At 37.0% G+C, this 21,977-nt stretch overlaps 1 protein-coding gene across 3 annotated transcripts in view; it reads left to right on the forward strand.

Annotated features, from left to right (window-relative positions):
* The window catches only part of PHKB (phosphorylase kinase regulatory subunit beta), a 200,587-nt gene extending 178,960 nt beyond the window's left edge, over positions 1-21,627 (forward strand). For all 3 annotated transcript variants that reach the window (XM_060132511.1, XM_060132510.1, XM_060132513.1), the window contains exons 27-31: positions 7,462-7,596; positions 13,733-13,862; positions 17,929-18,036; positions 20,066-20,206; positions 20,859-21,627. In XM_060132511.1, the coding sequence (XP_059988494.1) occupies positions 7,462-7,596; positions 13,733-13,862; positions 17,929-18,036; positions 20,066-20,206; positions 20,859-20,996 (652 nt within the window). In that variant the 3' untranslated portion in view covers positions 20,997-21,627. The remainder of the gene's footprint in view (positions 1-7,461; positions 7,597-13,732; positions 13,863-17,928; positions 18,037-20,065; positions 20,207-20,858) is intronic.
* Positions 21,628-21,977: the final 350 nt, after the last annotated feature.

The raw sequence follows: 21,977 nt of genomic DNA on the forward strand, positions 1-21,977 counted from the left end.
TGATTTGAACCTAGGGTGAATGACTCCAGAGTTCATGCTTCCCCATCCCTCTTCCAGCTCTCATATATATAAAATAGGGAGGCTGTCCCTGCTTTGGCTTCTTCATTGGTTTGTGGCGGTTCTGGGTAAGGAATGTGAAGGTCTTTTGCAAAGGATAAAACTTAAACAGTATTGCTGTGACATTTGGTAATTTGAGGTCCTCTATCTTGTGGCATTTGGAGAGCAAGTACCTCTGGGGCTTTCTTTCTGCAGACTACAAATCCCAAGGAGGAGGATCCCATGCCCCACCCACCCCCTCCAACAAACACACACATACTCACCCTTGTCTTCCAGTCCTAGGTTTGCAAAGACCCTCTGCTCCCACAAGAGATGTTCACCCTCGAGGTATCCCTTTCCACCATAGTTGATTCTCCTTCAAGGCCCAGTGGAATGATCCCAAGCATTTCATAAAATGAAACTCAAAATCCCTTTTGGATTCTCTGCTGCCATCTGACATGGTCTTACCCCACCATCATCTGGTGGGACCTCATGAAGCACATGGCAGACTCTGAAAAATTGTACTGTGGGGACTTCCGTGGTGGCGCAGTGGTTAAGAATCCACCTGCCAATGCAGGGTACATGGGTTTGAGCCCTGGTCCGGGAGGATCCCACATGCCGCGGAGCAACTGAGCCCATGTGCCACAACTACTGAGCCTGCGCTCTAGAGCCCGTGTGCCACAACTACTGAGCCTGCGCTCTAGAGCCTGCGAGCCACAACTACTGAAGCCCGCGCACCTAGAGCCCAGGCTCCACAAGAGAAGCCACCGCAATGAGAAGCCTGTGCACCACAACAAAGAGTAGCGCCCACTCACTGCTACTAGAGAAAGCCCACGTGCGGCAACAAAGACCCAACACAGCCAAATAAATAAATTAATTAAATAAAAATTAAAAAAAATATTCTCCTGTGCCTGCCCATGGTGCTCCTCCACCATATTAACAGAAAGGTTTTGGAACCCTGTCTCTACTCAAGGGATATCTAACAACCTCAGAGAACTGCAGTTATCCTGTCTGTGAGGCTTGTGATAGTGCCCTTCTGAAAAGAAAAAAGATAATTTTGTATCTTTTTAATATATTTTTATTGGAACTTATTTTAAATAAATTTTACTCAGACCTCAGCTCCTTAAATGAACAGCTTCCTTGCATTTACTGCTAGCAGCAAACACATACTCTATTTATGTTTCTTTACAAAATTTACCTGGAATTAGTCCCTGGAAGGTTTTGCTTAAAACCTTGCTTAAGAGCAAATTATTCATTTATAGAGTCCTTGAGTGTCAAATTTCTTATAAATTGTTGAGTTTCTTGCTCTTCTAAGTCACCCGTTTGTGTTTGTAGCATGACTTTAAAAGAAAGAAGGGAAGGGATTTATAGAAAACATTTTTTTAATTTCCTTACAGGTTAATTAAAGTATTTCAGACTTATTCATATCTGACTTTTTACTGTTGTTTCTATCTTTCAAATGTTGATTATGATTAAAGAGATTGATAGTTTAGCCAGCTTTTAACACCATATTCCTCCTGAAATGCTAACATTCATTAGGCTGAATGGACATAAAAAATAAGAACATTTGTCTGAGTCATGGTACATCTTACACATAATTCTCCTGCACTATGTATGCTTGTATCTCTCTGTTTTAACCTCTCTCTCTGAGGTTTTTGGATTTTTAAATTTTATTTATTTACATCACCCACTGCCTCAATTGCTTTAAACCAATACCACCATGTTTCTTTTCTCTTTTTCCCAAGGTTAATCCTGCCAATGCAATTTCTTCAACATTACTGCTATCAGGCACTCCAGTGAACAAAATTAACCTGCTCACAGGAATGGTATCCTAGTGTGATAATGATTTGATTTGCTGTCTCATTATTGATTTGTGCTCCAGCTTTCATGTTGAAATAGATTAAGTTCCTGACAGGCCCATTACTGTAAAGACCTCCAATCAACTGCTTTCTGTTCTAGGTCTATTATTCAGGAGACAACCCCTGAGCATATATGTTATCAAGTCTTTTTCATCCCTGCTTTTCATACTGCCAGGACATCCTCTGTAAGCCATTATGATCCATGCATGTCTTGTCTTCTAATGCCCACAGCTGCATCTGTGGATCACACATCCAGTGCTTAAGAGAAGTCCTTTGGTGTCATAGGTACCAGACCATAACATTGCTTGTGCAGTAAAGGAAAAAGGATATAATTGCAGCTCTGAGTTCATTAGCCTGGTTTGATACTCATTCATAGTACTTTGCTTTTGCCATTTGATACGAGGTAAAGAAGTGAGATGATGGAGTTCTACCTCTATTCTGTTATGATTAGATCAGAGGTAGAGTGGGTGAGTGATTTCTCTCCAGTTACCAAACAGGAAGCTCACTTTGCCTCATCAAATTGTCTCCCTCTTTGTATTAATAGGAATCAAGCAGAACAGTCCCTTCTTGCAACTTTTCATCTCCTGTCATATAGCTTAGTAAAATGTTTGCACAGTTATTTGTTCACGTGTTTAACAGTAAACTTGGCAAATACTTCTTAGTATCTTGAAATAACCTCAAAATGATTATTTTAAAAATTGTTTCTTGCTGTGGATCAGTGCTATTCTTTATAACATTTTTTCAGAAAATGTCAGCTGTTCTGATTTACCAGTGATGTCAGGTTTCCATGTACCTTATTTTATATTTCACTCCTTAATTGGGGCAGGTTGGAAAGGAAAATGCCAATACATACACAACATGCTAACCAACCTCACATTAAGAGAGTTTTTAGAAGGATAAACTTATTCCCAGGACTGTATAGGAATACTAGGCCACCTCTTCACATTTTTCCAGCATTGTGGAGGAATTCATTGTCAAGTCAGACCATGCTACATTTGAAGGTTGATCTGGTCAGTAGTGTGCATCTGCCTCTCTCTCATTTGCTTATTGTCAAATAGAGCATGTCGCTGGTTCTTTAGGCAGACTGAATTTATAAGGAACTGGTCCAAGAATAACCTTCATTCTTTTGACCTTCCACAGTTGCTTGCTTGCTTGCTTTCCCCATTTTGCATTAAGTGCTTTTACATTGGAATTGTCAAATCAGGTTTGGTGACTCTGTCAGCAGGAATGAGGGTAAGAAGCCAGATTTTCCCATGCAAAGGAATTAATGCTCTTTTGTATTAGTAGTTCTAAAAATGGATTAAAATGTCTTTGATTTTCTAAACTGTGTGACTCACTTGGTTATTTACTTTCTCTAAGTGTCTGTTCATATATAAGGCTATTTGGCTGTTTCTGTTGTAGTCTTTTGAAGAATTCCAAGCTAAACAGATTAACTTGGCCAATATTTTTGAATGAATAATGTATTTTTAACAATCTGGCAAATAAGTTAGATTCATTTGTGCTCAAATGAACCTTCTGGGACTTCCTTGGTGGCTCTGTGGTTAAGAATCTGCCTGCCAGTGCAGGGGCCACAAGTTTGATCCCTGGTCCGGGAAGATCCCACATGCCGCAAAGCAACTAAGCCCATGTGCCACAACTGCTGAGCCTGTGCTCTAGCCCGCCAGCCACAACTACTGAGCCCACGTGCCACAACTACTGAAGCCTGTGCGCCTAGAGCCCATGCTCCGCAACAAAGAGTAGCCCTCGCTCGCCTCAACTAGAGAAAGCCCACATGCAGCAACGAAGACCCAACGCAGCCATAAATAAATTTATTTTTTAAAAAAAGTCATCTTCTTTCTTTGGTGGCTGCTGAGTACAATGTTTTCTATAATTTGCTCACAGAACTGCTGAGATTTTGTAAATAGAAGCCAGAGGGGAAATTTTTAGATCTCCAGCTATCTTTGTTTATGGTACTGAAGGTTTTAAAAGGTAAATGTGATAGATAATGTTTACTTTTAATAACTCAAGTTTTGGGAGGACCTTAAAAAGTAAGTGTTTTAAAAAATTTAGTTACTTATTTTAGAAGAGGACACCTCCTGAAGTGAAATCAATGAGGCACTTCTTCCAACCTGAGTTTGAGAAGTCAAATAAAAGGAGTTTGCTAACATAATTTGAACATAACAATTGAACATAAAAATTGAACTCTATAATTTCAAAAGCATTTTAACAGTTTTAACATAACATTGTCTTACTTATTCCTCAAAATAATTTCATAAAATGAGCTGAACAAGTAATAGTAATACAGTATTCCCATTTGAAAAATAACTTGGAAATGGGGTTCAGTTGGTAAGTGACAGAATTGGTATCCAGGTCTGTCTTCATTGTTTTTTCTTTTCACTAAGAAAATATTTAAATGTGTAATAACAGAATAGTTTGGTAAATTCCTATATACCCATTATTTAAATGGGTATAAGCAATTGTTAGTAATTTATATTTACTATATTTGCTTTACTTTGTTTTGGCTGTAAATTATAAAGGAAATTTACAGCCAAATGACATTCTGACGTTTACCCCTCAATATTTTAGTAAGTATATATCTAAAGTAAGAAAAAGGACATTTTCTTAATAAACACAGTACCATTATCACACCCAACAAAGTTAGCAATAATTCCTTAATATTACCTGGTACACTGTTTTTATTCATATTTCTCTAGTTGTCCCCAAAATGACTTTGTTTTAAAAATACCAGGGTCCCAAAGAAGGCCCACACATGGCATTAGTTGCTATATCTCTTAAGTCACTTTTAATCTAGAACAGTACCCCTTTACCCCATTTTTCTTTTCATGACATTAAGTTGTTTGGGGACACCAAAAGGCTGGTCTTTAGATTTTCAATTTGATGTTCCTTCTATTATACTAAGCTGCCTCAAATGTAAATTTTAAATGTTAAATAAAGAAATAAAATAATAAATAGAAAACAATTTTGTCCAACCTATAAAATTAAAAATAGAATTTTTATATTTTAAAGAGAGTCCATGGAGCAGTTTATTGTAACTGAAATGTTGCTGTAACAACTAATTAGGTTTGACATAAATACACTACCATGTGTAAAATAGATATCTAGTGGGAACCTGCTGTATAGCACAGGGAGCTCAGCTCAGTGCTCTGTGACAACCTAGATGGGTGGGATGGGGTGGGGGAGGGAGGCCCAAGAGGGAGGAGATATAGGTATACATATAGCTGATTCACGTATCATTGTACAGGAGAAATGAACACAACATTGTAAAGCAATTATACTCCAATAAAATAAATTTTTAAAAGAACTAATTTCATAAGCAACTTTAACATCAAAACATCCAGAGTAACTAGTAACTATATCCTTGTGACTTTTATGCTTGTATAACATTTTGATTAAATGTAGTTCATAATAATGAAGATGAACAAGTAAATAAATTCTAGTCTTTGGCAATAATACAGGTTTAGTCCAGTTTTGCTTTTCAGCTGATTAGAGAAGTGCAAATTATGCGTCTTAACTCCGTTACATATTCTGTTGTTGCACATACCAGAAAATTCACGAACATGTAGTTTGTTGTTTGTAGATACCTTGTCATCTTTAGTGTTCTTACCAAAGAGCAAGTATTAAATATTTGTCATGTACTATCAGTAGTAATAGTAATGTTATATATTTTTTAAATTATTATGTTCTATCCTTGTGTATCTCTCATGCCTTTATAATCTATCTCAGTGTCATGCAACATAGTCTGCATTTGACTGGCAGACTAGTTAAATTCCTAACTTCCAGAAATGGCAACAACAAAGAATAGTGAAGAGGATAGGAAAAAGAGCTGAGAGTTGCCTTATCAGAGGGATTGGAGCAGTCACAGGAGACACACTGCCTTGTGGCTTATGGCCTGGCCCAGTGGGCAGGGTGATATGCTTGGTTGATATTACTTCCTGCTCAACTGGAAACGATTACCATTTTTCTTACCATTTTTTCCATTGAGAGAGAGTAAAGTCATTCCATGAGGATGCATCACTGTTGTTTTGCAAACCAACCTTGGCAGAAAGAAGGACTTGAATCTTTTGATTATTTCCACCTAACATTTTCATCTCTGTACCTGCAATAACCTGTAGGCAGTCTTTCAAAGAAGTGTATAAGAGAAAGATATTGAAATATTTGGGCACAGTAACTTCGCCACTTTAAATCTTTGTTGCTGTAACTAGATGTTTCTACCTGTGGGCTGGCTACACAGTACCCCCTTTGGGAGACAAAGCCTGGGTGAATGAAGACATGTTCTTTGGAGTTCTCTGTCTCTGTTTGTTATTCAGTGTTCACCAAAGGATTTAAGGATAAAGCACAGGAATCTGCTGTGTAAAACTAATTCCCTAGCTTTTCCTAATGGTCTGTAGAGTTCTGGTTCCCTAAGGCATAGTATTATTTCCTGAGTTTTCTTTGGTTTGCATAACTAGTTTATCCGAGTTCTTTCCTCAGAATACAATAAATGAAATGAGATGAAACTGGAAAAATACTTACTAAAAGCTTCTCAAGTTAAATAATAAAATTATTTACACATAAAATAATGAAATATTTTAGGCATTTCTAGGCACATAACTACCAGGCACACAAATAGTACTCAATAAATGCTTTCCTAAATAATCACATTAAAGCTCTTTCTGTAATACAAATGTGTTTTATGAACAGCATTTAAATATCTATTAAAGAATAGATTCTTCTGAAATCTACTGATTAAAGTATGTTCTCTGATATACTAGTATAATTAAGTTATAACTAACTGTGTGCCTGTATTTCAAAGGCAGGTATTTCTCCTCTGTCCCTTCCAATTAATGACTACAAAATAAATGAAGTAGGTAAAAAATACTTGTCCTTCCTGGGAAAGGAATGTGTATGTAATAGCATATCTCAGCCCATTTCTTAAAATGATTTATTTTTATCCTATTTGTTTTTTTCATATATCTAGTATTAAGAAAATAGTAGTGTGGCAGCCACTACTTATCAATCTCATTTGGTAAGAACCTAAGTATCTGTCTATTTTCTTTTTTTATAAATTTATTTATTTATTTTTGGCTGTGTTGGGTCGTCGTTTCTGTGCGAGGGCTTCCTCTAGTTGCGGCGAGCGGGGGCCACTCTTCATCGCGGTGCGTGGGCCCCTCACTGTCTCGGCCTCTCTTGTTGCGGAGCACAGGCTCCAGACGCGCAGGCTCAGTAGCCGTGGCCCACGGGCCCAGTTGCTCCGCGGCATGTGGGATCTTCCCAGACCAGGGCTCGAACCCGTGTTCCCTGCATTGGCAGGCAGGTTCTCAACCACTGCGCCACCAGGGAAGCCCCAGTATCTATTTTCATGTTTTACTACCTATCCACATATGCACAAGCAGGGCTCATTTTTAAGAGGCTGATCATGTCACATAATCTTGATGGAAGTAATTATATCAGCAGTTCAGGAAATTCAAATGGCCTTTTCTTCATTCCTCTTTGGATGGGTCAGTGCTGTTAAGGGCATTGCCAAAAGAAGCACAAGGTGATTTTATTTCAAGAGTTATTGATTCATGCTTTCCCTGTTTTGTTTCAGGTGGATCATCCATGCTATGAAGTATGAACTACAGATCCGTGGTGGAAACAAGCCAGCCAGAGACTTATATCAGTTGTCACCTACTGAAGTGAAACAGCTTCTGTTGGATATTCTGCAGCCTCAAAGGAATGGAAGGTAATGAGGGTCCTTTATCAAAGACCAGTAGATGGGCAGCATACCTAGAGATACTAATTAAAATTGTCTTCAGGGCTTCCCTGGTGGCGCAGTGGTTGAGAGTCCGCCTGCCGATGCAGGGGACACGGGTTCGTGCCCCGGTCGGGGAAGATCCCACATGCCGTGGAGCGGCTGGGCCCGTGAGCCATGGCCGCTGAGCCTGCACGTCCGGAGCCTGTGCTCCGCAACGGGAGAGGCCACAACAGTGAGAGGCCCGCGTACCGCAAAAAAAAAAAAAAAAAAAAAAATTGTCTTCAGTTGTGATTTTGTGTTGATTTGAATTTTATACTTTTTTCAGGTATAGATTGTAAATGTTTCTTAATCTTTATTATTCTATGCAGAATGTAACACTTCATTCCACTTTGGTCAATTCCTCCCAACATTTTGGCATAAAAGTTTGGATTTGGTAATGTTACTTAAATATCTTGCCTGTAACTCTGTCTCTCTAAGTAGACTGTAAACTTATTCAGGTAAAACTTGTCTTAGACTTAACTTGTGCTAACCTTAGAATAAAAACAAAACAAATACTTTGGATTGCATTAAATTGAAGAGTTATCTTTATTACAGAAAGTGCTTTAATAAAATTATTTAAGCAAGCATTTATTGAGCACTATCTGTGTGCCTGGTACTTTCCAAGGTATAGTTATATGCCTAGAAATACCTAGAGAAGAAGTCTTCTGCAAAAGTATATTTGAACAAATGGAAGAGCATCCTTGTTCTTAGACAGGAAAATTCAACATTTTAAAGATGTCTGTTTACAAGTTTAATGAAATTCCAATAAAATTCCAACAAGCTGTTTTATGGAGTTAGACCAGTTAATACTAAACTTCCTGTGGAAAAACAAACATGCAAGAATAACCAGAAAAACATAAAACAAAGACTTGCCCTAAGAGAGACAGTAAAAATATTTAAAAGTCTTTATAATTAAAATAACGTGATGCTGGTACATGAACAGAAAAATAGAACAGTTGAACAGAATAAAAAGTCCAGAAATAGACCCCCCAAGAACTTATGGAAATTTCATGTATGATAATTTCATGTATGACATCTCAAAATCATTGGGTCAAGGATGGACTTTTTAAATAAATAGTGATGGGACAACTGGATAGCCATTGGGAAAAGATAAAATAAAATTCATACTTTATACTGTACTTGAGAATAAACTCCAAACAGATTAGTGATCTAAACGTTAAAAAAAAAAAATGAAACCATACTAGTGCTAAAAGAAGACATGAGTTGGGACTTCCCTGGTGGCATAGTGGTTAAGAATCCGTCTCCCAATGCAGGAGACACAGGTTCAAGCCCTGGTCCAGGAAGATCCCTCATGCCACAGAACAACTAAGCCCCTGTGCCACAACTACTGAGCCTGCACTCTAGAGCCTGCAAGCCACAACTATTGAGCATGTGTGCTGCAACTACTGAAGCCCACATGCCTAGAGCCTGTGCTCCGCAACAAGAGAAGCCACTGCAATGAGAAGCCCGCACACCACAACAGAGAGTAGCCCCAGCTCACTGCAACTAGAGAAAGCCCGTGCATAGCAACAAAGACTCAACGCAGCCCCAAAAAATAAAATGGAATAAATATAAAAAAATAAATTCAAAAAAAAAGAAAACATGGGTAAATTCCTTTGTAACCTTGGTATGGGAAAGACTTTCTAACTATGATTCAAACCCAGGGGCAGTAAAAGATTATTAAGACTATATAAAAATTAAAAGCAACATTTTTCATGGTGAAAAAATAGACAATGCCAAAAGACAACTGAGAAGCTGGAACAGAACATTTGTTACAAAGAGCTAATATCCAAGAATCTTAGAAACTGAGGGACAAAGAACCAAAAACCTAAGAGAAAAATGGGGGAAAATATGATTGATCAATTCATTTAAAAAATTTAAAAATGGACCTTAAATATTTGGAAAGATGTTCAAACTAACTCATAATTAGAGAAATGTAAATTAAAACACATTGAGATACCATTTCTCATCTATCAGACTAGCAAAGTTAAACAGTATGGCAAACATTTGCTGAGGCTGTGGAGAAACAGACACTCCTATATATATCTGGTGACTACAACTCTTCTATATGGGAATTGGACAACATCTAAAAAAAAGTCTACATTTGCCCTTACCCTTTGACCCAGCAGTCTTACTTTTAGGGACCCACCCTGGAGGTTGCCTCCAACAGCATGAATAGGTATTATATATATGCACAAGGTTGTTCATTGCATCATTGTTTATAATTGCAAATTTTGGAATGCCTATGACCTTAGTCCCCATGCATGAGGGATTATTTGAATAAACTGGTATGTCCACACAGTGGAGTACTATGAAGTTGTGAAAAAAGAATGAGTGTGGTCTCTATGAACTGATATAGAATAATTTCTAGGCTATATCATTACATAAAAACAGCAAAGTAAAAGGCAAAAGATTTACACACTCTGAAGAGAAACCAGAGGACTTCCCTGGTGGCGCAGTGGTTGAGAATCTGCCTTCCAGTGTGGGGAAATGCGGGTTCGATCCCTGGTCAGGGAACTGGATCCCACATGCATGCTGTGGCTGGGAGTTCGCATGCCACGACTAAGAAGCCCATGAACTGCAGCTAGAGAGCCCGCCAGCCGCAACTAAGGAGCACATGTGCCACAACTAAGGAACATACATGCTGCAGCTAAGGAGCTGCTGAACCGCAACTAAGGAGGCTGTGAGCTGCAACTAAGGAATCCGCCTGCCACAACTAAGACCAGGAGCAACCAAAATAAATAAGTAAAATAAATAAAATAAAAATTTTTTTAAAACCCAGCAAAGTAAAAAAGAGTATGTATCGTACGCTACTCTTCATGTAAGAAAGAAGGGGATATCTGCTTACTTTTACAGAAGAAATACAGGAAGGATAAATCAGAAACTAATGAAATTGGTTACCTTCAGGGAGTGGGGAGGAACAGGGTGGGAAGAATGAAAAAAATAGGTACAGTGCAGTAGGGTTGAGGGTTGAGCAATACTTCCATTTGAATATACCTTCCATTTGAGTATACCATTTGAATAGCTCTGACTCAAACTATGGTAATGTTTTATATTCCCCAAATATAAATAATTAATTAAAATTAATCCATGTGTGCAAGGTACCCAAACTAGAATACAAACAGTAACAACTGACCCTAACCATATTACAAATGAATAATATTACCACACTGAAGGGGGAGGGGATGACAAGAATTAACCAAAGTACCTTTGGAAAACATTGACTAGACACTGTAAAGCTGAACAAAAAAGAACTGCACACAAATCCTGTATTCTGTATAATAAATTTTTTTCTCACAGAGGTAGGAATTAGCAATTCTGGAATTTATATATATTTATTTATATATATATATATGCACACATACACACATAGTGTTATATATATGGTGTGTATACATACACACACTGATATTAAATAAATAAGTAAATGTGGCTAATTTGAGCCAGATTTTTTTTCACTGTTGGAAAATGTAGTTACAAATAAGGAAAGAGGAGTGGCTAGAATATACCCTGTGGTTTTGGGCTGGAATTGGGAGTATCAGTATGAATTCATGATTTTTACACAGATGTATAGATACAGAAATAGATACAGCAATAAATGTGGATGTGTATATGCGAGCATACATCCATATCTTTTCTAATTGTCCACTGAAAGAACCTAGAAGCAATGAAACCCCAATAGCAATGAGCAAACCTAGTGCCCAGATATTGATTTCCAAATACCACTTTCTAATAAAGGAACCAGAGTTCCTTGGAGAAATGGTTGATTCCAGGGCTGGGGCAAGAAAAGTACAAGATGAACCTGGAGCATCTTGTGGTACCAGAAAGTAAGAAAATGCTCCAAAAAATTATAGAGGTGTGTTAGAAGGATGCTGGAGACAATGTGAAGAAGACTCAATGGCCAAAGCTGGAACAATTTGAGCAAGAAAATAAATAATGATACTATTGGATTACATCTGGTAGAATAAATATCCATGAGTCCATGCTGATATAAATAGATAAATGGGAGAGAAGGGACTTGTATTACAATGGAATTCCAATTAATAAGTATAGGTGGAATGATGGAAATAAAAAAATCACCATTAGGCAAATACAAGAGTAATAACTATTGCAGGCAAGAACCACTAAATTTAGTGGGTAGAAGTATGATGAGAAATGGAAAATTTGCATAATTTCAAAGTATTTCCATTCAAGATACTTTTTAATTATAAAAGGAAAAATTGTAACTTGACAGTGCAGAAACCCAGCAGACTCCACCTTAACTAAATGATCAAGGTTAACATCACCATTAATAAGATACATCAACATCACATACCCCCTGATATGATGTGCTGAGAAGGGTACAACTATTTCTGGGTATTCCTGTGAAAAATGCATAACCTAAGTCTTATCATGAGAAAACGTCAAACGAACCTAAATTGAGGTACATTCTACAAAATAACTGACATTTCTAAAATGTCTAAGTCGTGAAAGATGAAGATTGAGGAACTGTCACAGAGTAGAGGAGCCTAAGGAGACCTGGAAACTAAATGCAGTGTGGGGTCCTGGATGGGATCCAGGCGCAAAACAAGGATATTTGTGGTGAAATTGGCAAAATTTGAATAAGGCCCATAGATTAGTAGTTTATTTCCTGGTTTCGAATAGTTGTGCTATTGGTCATATAAGATGACAGAAGTAGAGTAAGTTGAGTAAAGAGGAACTTCATTAATTTTTTTTTTTTACTTTTCTGTAAGTCTAATTTTTTTCAAAATAAGAAGCCAAAAAAGTAAAAATAAGAGAATTCTTCTAAAATAATTCCTCCTCTGTGAGTATTCACACATTTCTACCTTTTATGTTGTTCTAAGCAAACATCTCCTTTTTATAGTATTAACCATGACTTCATAGAACTCGGAAAACATCTCTTTTGTTGTTGCCAAACAAAGGAAATAAGGGGAAAAATCAAATGCAGAATATAGGATATTCAGTTTGCACACCCATTATCCAAAATAAAACATCATGAAGGAACTCCTTTGGCTTTTTCTCTTTAGCATAGCACTGAACCCAGCCACACAAGTGTGGGTCTACCAAAAGAAGCTGTATGTCCAAAAAAGTGCCTCCTCACTTATGTAGTGATATAATTTCATTGGTCCTCTTTCACCAGAACAAAAATGTCTTTTTATGTTTACTGTATCATGCATAGCTATTTTCACACCTAGAAATACTGTTGGTCATTACATTCCCACCTTGTGGTTGATGACACATTTTACTCTGCAGCCTGTTTTAATACCAAGTATAAAAAGTTTATATTTGTGACTATCTTCAGCTTTTGTAAGAATATACTACTATGTCATTTGTGTGTTCTTTTCAGATTATGCAAATTCTGCATCTTTAGCAGTTTGTGATTGAAATAACTATTGTATCTTTAAGGTTTAATACTTTATCCATGCAAATAATAGATCTAGAATTTTGACTCTTACATGTCAATTATTATGACATGTAAAATTTGGTAACTGATTCTTCAGCACTGGTACTTTGGCCATATTTAAATTAAGGTTTAAAACTAAATATAAGGTTTAAATTGACACATAAGGTTTAAAATAAGGTAATTTCATTAGATACATCATGCTTTTTTGAGCATTCACCCACTTATCAGGTGTTTATTAAGCACCTTTCTTGGAGAAGTGTATAGGAATGATCAAGCTATATATATCAATACAATGCCCATGTCTTCATGGAGCTTACATTTTATTGTATGTGAGGACCACATGAACTAATTTTGAAAATGACTGCTGCTGTGTTTTTACATTGAGCTGCTTTATATGTTAGAAAGTCATTTAATCACATAGTGAGTTGTAAGTAACTTACTAGAGAATAACATTTTGCTTGTTAAATTTCTTTAAATCTTGGGGTTTTTTTCCTTTCCTGCAAGCTCTGTTTTCACTTTGAAATATTTAGTAACCTCTGTAACACATGGTAGATAAGCATCATTGATGGAATTTGGCTTTTCTTGCTCACTCTATTGGAACAGTTAATCCATATAAAAGCCCTGCTTTCTGCCAGAACAAGCTTGTTTTTCAACACTGAGGCATTTTCTTTTGGTCTACAGATGTTGGCTGAACAGGCGTCAGATCGATGGGTCTTTGAATAGAACTCCCCCTGGGTTCTATGACCGAGTGTGGCAGATCCTGGAGCGCACACCCAATGGAATCATTGTAGCTGGAAGGCATTTGCCCCAGGTACAGCCCCACTCTGTTTGTGTCAGTAAAGGGACTTCTAAAGGGACCTCAAGGAGCAGAGAGTTCTTTCCTTCTCTGCTTTGAAAATAACTTTTCTACTTATTCCATTTTCTAAGAGTATTTAAAGTAGGGGTATCCAGATACCTGAAGGGAGAAAATAAGTCTGGTCAATTGGATTGGAAATATTTTTTCCCAATCTGAGTTCCTTTTATTTTTCAATTTTAGTGTTCCTCTATAAAAAAGCCTTGTTTTACAAATGGATATTTTGCTTGAAAGTTGTATTCAATAAAAAAAAAATTTTGTTTTATCATATTTCAGATGTTTCAAGGAAGTTCTCAGTTTAAAGACACCGTATGGTCAAACCTTTTGCCAAGCAATCTATCCTTCCTTTGTTTGCTTATTAGTGAATTTAGGGTTTCTTGTATTGACATTACTGAGTGGTGGTATTCCTTCACCACCAACTGTAATGGGCCAGTGCTGGGGGACCTCACAAACAGGAAAACATACATTCAAAAGACAGAACCAAATCAGTCTTAAGAAACAAGGTGACTTAGTAATGCTGTGGATAAGGAAATTACTAGTTAAGAACTGTACTGAATGTGAAAAGTACAGTAACTTTTTAGGTCATTAGACAATCATTTAATTGAGATGTAACTTACCGTTGGTCCGAATGAATTAGTGTTCCCTCCTTTAGATGGTTTCCCAAGTTATATAAACTGCCCTGCCTCTTTGATTTAATTATTTTATTTAATCCTGACACCTAAATCATTGTGCTTATGCACAATGATTTAGGTGTCAGGGAATAATTAGGCCTTCAAGAAATGGAGTAGTGTATCTGTTTATAGTGTTGAAACATCAAACAAATTATTCTTGATGAAAGTCTTTATACAAAGTATTCTTTTTTTATTGAAGTATACTTGATTTACAATATTAGTTTCAGGTGTACAACATAGTGATTCAGTATTTTTATAAATTATACTCTATTTAATGTTATTATAAAATATAGGCTGTATTCCCTGTGCTGTATAGCAGGGGTCCCCAACCCCTGGGCCACAGACCAGTACTGGTCCATGGCCTGTTAGGAAGTGGGCTGCACAGCAGGAGGTGAGTGGCGGGCGAGTGAGCAAGTGAAGCTTCATCTGTATTTACAGCCACTCCCCATCGCTCGCATTACATCCTGAGCTGCACCTCTTGTCAGATCAGTGGCAGCATTAGATTCTCATAGGAGCGCAAACCCTGCTGTGAACTGCGCATGCGAGGGATCTAGGTTGCGTGCCCCTTATGAGAATCTAATGCCTGATGATCTGAGGTGGAGCTGAGGCAGTGATGCTAGCGCTGGGGAGTGGCTCTAAATACAGATTATCATTAGCAGAGAGGTTTGACTGCACAGAGACCATAATAAATCAGTTGCTTGCAGACTCATATCAAAACCCTACAGGCAGTGGCAAGTGAAAACAAGCTCAGGGCTCCCACTGATTCTGCATTATGGTGAGTTGTATAATTATTTCATTATATATTACAATGTAATAATAATAGAAATAAAGTTCACAATAAATGTAATGCGCTTGCATCATCCCGAAACCATCCCCTCCCACCCCCACCCTGCTCTGTAGAAAAATTGTCTTCCATGAAACCAGTCCCTGGTGCCAAAAAGTTTGGGGACCACTGCTATATAGTATATACTTGCAGCTTATTTATTTTATGCATAGTTTGTACCTTGTAGTCCCTTACCCCTATCTTGCCCCTCTCCTCTTCCCTCACCCCACTGGCAACTACTAGTTTGATCTCTATATCTGTGAAAATAAAATATTCTTAAATACACACACCCATACTCATTTTGTTTATATGTACATAGGGTATTTCTGAAAGGATCCATAAGAAATTGGTAGCGTTCTAGTCTTTGCCTTTGGGAAAAGGAACTGTGGTCTGGGGGGACAGAGCAGCTTTTCACTGAAAACCCTTTTTAACCTTTCAGAATTTGAACTTTGTGAATCTATTATTTATTTTCAAAAATGAATAAGAACTTTTTAAAAGGATTCTTTATGCTATTAACAAACTGTTGAGTGGTTCTTGTCGGCCGCCAGTATAGGTGCTCCAGCCCTTTCCCAGATGCTCTGTGACCGTTGTATGGAGCAGCTCTGTCTCCTGTGGGTGGGGAACTGGCCTCTACTGTTCGTGTCCTGCTTCTTCTGCTAGGCCTTGTGTCCATGTACAGTGGACTCTGGCAATGTTTTGTTAGCTTCTTTCCCAACCCCCGCTAATACCTACCAGATATTCTTTTAATTGTCTAATTGCCTGGGCCACTTACATTTAGTATTTTCTCCTTGCTAACAACAACTACATGTTAAGTATTTTTATGTGCCAGGCACTTTTCTAAGTGCTCCTTTAATTCTCACAACAGTCTTTTGAGTTAGGTACTTTATTGTTACTGTTTGACAGATGAGGAAACTAAAGCACAGATAAGTGGTTTTTCCAAGGTCACACATCTAGGAAGTAGCTGACCCAGAGTGCAACCCCCTTCCCTGGCAATTTGACTTCTGAGCCTTTTCTCTTAACTTCTCTGCTACACTTGCCACTTCTTTCAGAGATTGGAAAATAAGGCAGCCTTGATGTCTCTTCTCTAGGTTTAACTATTGTATTGCATACTAGCTAGGTTGACTTTTCAAATGAGATATATTAAAAGGAAATTGATGTGAACCCATGAAAAGTTCTTCCTTTTCTTCTGTGACCCCATTAGTCTCATTGCTAGACATCTAAACAGTTATAATTACAGGCATATCTCAAATATTGCAGGTTTGGTTCCAGACGATTGCAATAAAGCAAATTACATAAAATTTTCTGGTTTTCCAGTGCATATAAAAATTATGTTTATACTATACTGTAGTCTACTAAGTGTGCAATAGCATTATGTCTAAAAAAACAATGCATGTACCTTAATTAAAAAGTACTTTATTGCTAAAAATTGGTAACCGTCATATAACAACACAGGGTTGCCACAAACCTTCAATTTGTAAAACACAATCTGCAAAGTGCAGTAAAGTGAAGCACAATAAAACAAGGTATGCCTGCACCCTGTTGAACAACCAGCTTCATTTTCCCCAAATTAGGTACTACCTGTAAACATTAACCTTATGTTGGATTGTATTGAATATAGAATACAATAGATGGACCATACTGAATATAGGACTGAGGCATTATTATACCAAGCAGAATAACACTGCTGTCATTTGATTGAAAGGAGACATTTCTGCTGGGTCCCATTTTGAGTAGTACGTAGATAGATATTGTTCTGAGGCTGTGATTAAGTTCACTGTAAATCATCACTGAGGTAAAAGCAAATAAGTATGACTCATCATCTCTGCATCTCTGGTAATAATTCTGGGGACTCCATCTGCTTTCCACCATATAAGCCTAACATTTAGAGCCTTTCCTTCCATCCTTTGAAGATTATCTACCATGCCCAGATATGATTTAGATTTGAGTTTATTTTCTGCTTTCATTTGGTTTGTGGAATATGAATGGAAGATTTTGCAATACTCTTGTCTTAAATGAAATATCAAGAGTAGAGGAGAGAACATTTTTTTTGTTTTGCTTTTTCCTGCACATAATATTGTTTCACTTATTTGTATACATTTTTATGCTGCCAGCTCAGAAAGGACCTGCCACAGAAATGATGTTAATTTAATAGCAGGTGACTTACATGCTGAAGTCTGACAGCAAGCATAACTTCTTGTGTTAATTCTGAAAGCAATATGTACTCTTATTTGTTGTCTCAATTTTTGGCTCTTCCGTTTGTGTATTGAAGTGGTTTTCTAATATAGTCCCTTTTCCCTAAAAACATTAAAATAGTGAAGATAACTACTAAAAACAGGAGGTTTAATTTATCACAACAAGCTGGTTGGCTTCAGTAATTTGACATATATAAAATCCAGTCATATAGCTGAAAATGCTCTCTAAGGTTTTGTAGAAGCTGAAAAAGATTATTGACTAGAAAATGAAGTTTTCCTATTAAGTGGGAACCAGGATATAACAATGCAGCATATTAATATTGAGTTATTTCTTTCAGCAACCAACCCTGTCAGATATGACCATGTATGAGATGAATTTCTCTCTCCTTGTGGAAGACATGTTGGGAAATATTGACCAGCCAAAATACAGACAGATAGTTGTGGAGGTTTGTATTTTAAAATGTAGATTGCTGAAGAAGTGCTTTCTATCTGTTCCCTGAAAACTAGTATAAGGAAACTGCCCAAGAGACCAGGAATTCCACTCCTCACCTAACCCAAATCTCCAGTTGAGTCCTGGAGGAGATGGCCATCCTTGACCCAAGTCAAAGCACATGAACAATTCAAACATCTTAAATCCATCAGGGTGGAAAGGCTAACTGCCCAACTTTCTCAGCTATACACTCACCCCCACAGTAAGTGCATCAACAGTACCATGAAAAAGAGGAAGTGACCTTTTTCTATTTGTCTTTTTTTTTTTTTCTGTTTACAGAAATAACTCATGACTATTGTAGAAAATTTCAACAGTTCAGAAAATTATAGAAAAGAAAGCCCAAAATGTCTCTATATCCACTAACAATAGATTGCCACTATTATTTTGAGGGACACCTTTCTAGACATCTCTCTGTGAACAGAGAAGACATGTAATTTTGTGTATCATCATTGCTCCATATAAAGTTAAATGCTAATGTACACACACACGTGTGTGCGCATGTGTACACATGCTTTTTTGCCATTTTAAAACATATCAAATACATAGAGAGAAAATAAATAAGTAAAGAAAAAGGAAAAAAATACATAGAGAATCCCTCAAATGAATGGATATAATTTATAGCTCATCCTCACTTTGTCTGTTTCTCTGGGAATGTCTCCATCAGACTTTGTGTTTCTTGAGGGTGGGTAATATGTCTTATTGATACAGAAGCTCTCAGTGGGTGCTGAACTGGATGTGGCACCTCCTAAAATCCAGCATATCTGGAGCTACAGTCAGCTAAGTGAGATTCAACCTTATCTCTGATGTGCCAGGATTTGGGAAAGAATATCAGCCAGTCAGTGTCATAGCATGTGGGAGTGAGGCAGAGACTGGGGTCAAGAAAAGATGGGGTTTTCAAAAGGGTGAATGCCTTCTTTGTGCTGTTAACCTTTTGGTATCTTGTGCCCATAGTTGTCTCTAAAATAAAGTCATTCTCTTTGCGGAAGAAATCTACATTTAGTACTTGAGCAAAACTTCGAATTCTTTTGACTAAAGCCCTGCCCCAAGGTCTCCCACATTGTGACCCCTGGATTTTTCTGTTTCCTTTGGTTCTTTCCGGTTCTGTTTGGGAAGCATTTCAATAAAATACATTCAAAAAGATTCCCAAGTTGGGAATTATGAGGCCTTTTTCCTGTTCCATGGCCAACTTAGGAGCCATAATCATCATGAGAAAGTCTTTACCAAGCATTGTATACTCAGATACAATCTTTGCATATTACAGTCTTTGCATATTACAGTTCGTCATATAAAATGAACATTACTACTTAGATAAATGTGTAGGGTAGCCAAACAATAGGATGATGCCTTAAACTAAGATAGCTTATACAAACCAAATAATACTCATGTCATAAAGAGTCAAAGTATATTGTTTAAAACATAACTGTCCCCTGAAAAATACTATGATGTCACAGAATTATACTCATTTTGGGGTGCTAGACTCCCAAGTCATTTGATCCTGAGCCCAGATCCAGAATCTCCATTGAACTCATCTGCCTTCTCTGGCTTTGTTGCCTACCACCTCTTCCGAGGCAGCCTGTGCTCCACAGGACACTGTTTTGGTGTCTTGCCACCAAGGATTAAGGCCTGAAGACCAGAAAGAGTTCAGACACTTCGGGTGAATAGGGCACTATGTACTGTTGACAGGATTAGAAAAGTCATTTTTCTAAGTTATTAGTTTTATTTAAGTAACTAAAAAACATTTCCATACAGCTACAGGGATACATACAATGAAAAAAAAAGGTGAGGTTTCCAAACAGAACTCATGCTACTAGTTTGCAAGATTAGGAAGATTCCATCCATGGATGATCCTAAAGCCTGTCATTGTACAGAACACACTGTGGAATATGAGGACCATACATCAGTCTGAGTAAAGAATGAAAACATATCCAGACTGTGTCGCTTTTATGGTTCATATAATTGGCTTTCAATATGTCTGTCTCTTCTAGTTACTAATGGTTGTATCCATTGTACTGGAAAGAAACCCTGAGCTAGAATTTCAAGACAAAGTAGATCTAGACAAACTGGTGAAAGAAGCATTTCATGAATTTCAAAAAGATGAGAGTCGACTAAAAGAAGTTGAAAAACAAGTAAGTAGACAAAATAGCTTTTTGTAGAATTGCTTTTTTGTCTCAATTCTTCAAAATATCCCTAATCTCTTATCACTTACCTTATGAAACAGATTTACAGAGTACTAAATAGAGTACTTGAGAGGCAGAGGGAGGTCTGATTTATTTAAGGAATTAATGTTACTTTTTAGTTAATTACTAGTCAATTCAGCTATGAAGTTCTAACTAAAAAGAAATCTAAGAAGAGATAAATTTTCCTTTTTATAGTTAGCAGTTAAAATGTGTTTTACCAGAAAAGAGCCATAGGTTCCAGAAGGCTATAAAATTAAATTCTGGGGAGGCTGGGAATGAGTAACAGGCTACATTGGTGCTGTGTACTACCTAATATAGTCCCTTCCAGGCTCTCTGTTTAATATTTTATGCTTGTCAGTAAAAAGGTTCCCTAAGTAAATAAAAATTATCAGCAAAGAGGAGAATACTAAAAATGTCTGTCTTTGTTTTATATGCTGAGAAGACACCTCAGGAAAATAAAAGAAAAACTCAAGAAGCTCATCTTTTCCATGAGGAAATATTTCTGTGAATTTATTTTTCCCTCTAGGCTGACACTGACTTTACCTGTCAACTCTTTACAAACAAAAAAATCAAACAACTTGCTTATTGTTTTCCTTTGTAGGATGACATGACTTCCTTTTACAATACTCCCCCCCTGGGAAAAAGAGGAACATGCAGCTATTTGACAAAGGTTGTGATGAATTTGCTGCTGGAAGGAGAAGTCAAGCCAAGCAATGATGACCCGTGTCTGGTTAGCTAGTGAGGAAGGTGTTAGAGACTCTGTTGAGGCAGGTTTTCCAGAAGTGTGTGAAGTTTGTGTTGAAGCTTAATCGAGGCAACCATTAATGTGTGGGCTGATCGTGTTGGTGAGTGGTTGCCACACCCTTGGCAGAGTTATTGGACCTCTTGCATGCCATAAGCAATCTGATGGTAAGAACTGCTTATAATCAAGTGAAAATAAGTTCTCATGATTATGCCCACTACAATAATAATCTTTACTGAACAATAGTAATTGTTTATGAATTGAAAGTTCACCACTGCATGTTTTGTGATTACACAGCTCATCAAAATGAGTCTTTGCACTTTGGACTAAATTCCCACCTTACTGCCAATTAAATGAATTTTCCAACTAATTATGTGTACTAGGAATGAAAATATATTGAAAGAATGGTAAATTTTTTAAGTGGCATTATAATGCTAGAAAAAGATATCAGTATGCATCATAAAAGCAAAATCAGCCAGCTGATATTTTGATTCTCAAACTGCATTATCGATAATATTTTAGTATACAGAGCTATTGTACAATGTTTGCCTTGTAAACATGATTGTGGTTTTGTATTTGTGCTAACTGTAGTGGTTGAACTAAAATAATAAACCTATGCCTGATCAAATATTTTCTTTGTGCTCTTACTAAAAACAATTTAAGTAAGATTATTCAGAAGTGTGGGCTGTTAACCTAGTTTGTACTCATAAAAAACAAAATTAAAAGTCATTAAATTTTATTTCTGAATTAATGAATATATCTGGACACATTCTTTGTTCCCATTACTCACAGTATCAAGTTTATTACTCCTGAATATTTTCATTTAATTGATCAAGAGATGAAATGGAAGAGAATCTATGGTACCTACAATTACGCATATTTTGTTACCAAATTTACTTAAGCAAATGTTAATAAAAATATAAAGTAGATTAAACATTTAAATTTTATGAATTTATTTCCTTACTGAATATTACAATG

This window comes from Lagenorhynchus albirostris, chromosome 19, assembly GCF_949774975.1.
Source record: "Lagenorhynchus albirostris chromosome 19, mLagAlb1.1, whole genome shotgun sequence".
NCBI classification, from domain to species: Eukaryota; Metazoa; Chordata; class Mammalia; order Artiodactyla; family Delphinidae; genus Lagenorhynchus; species Lagenorhynchus albirostris.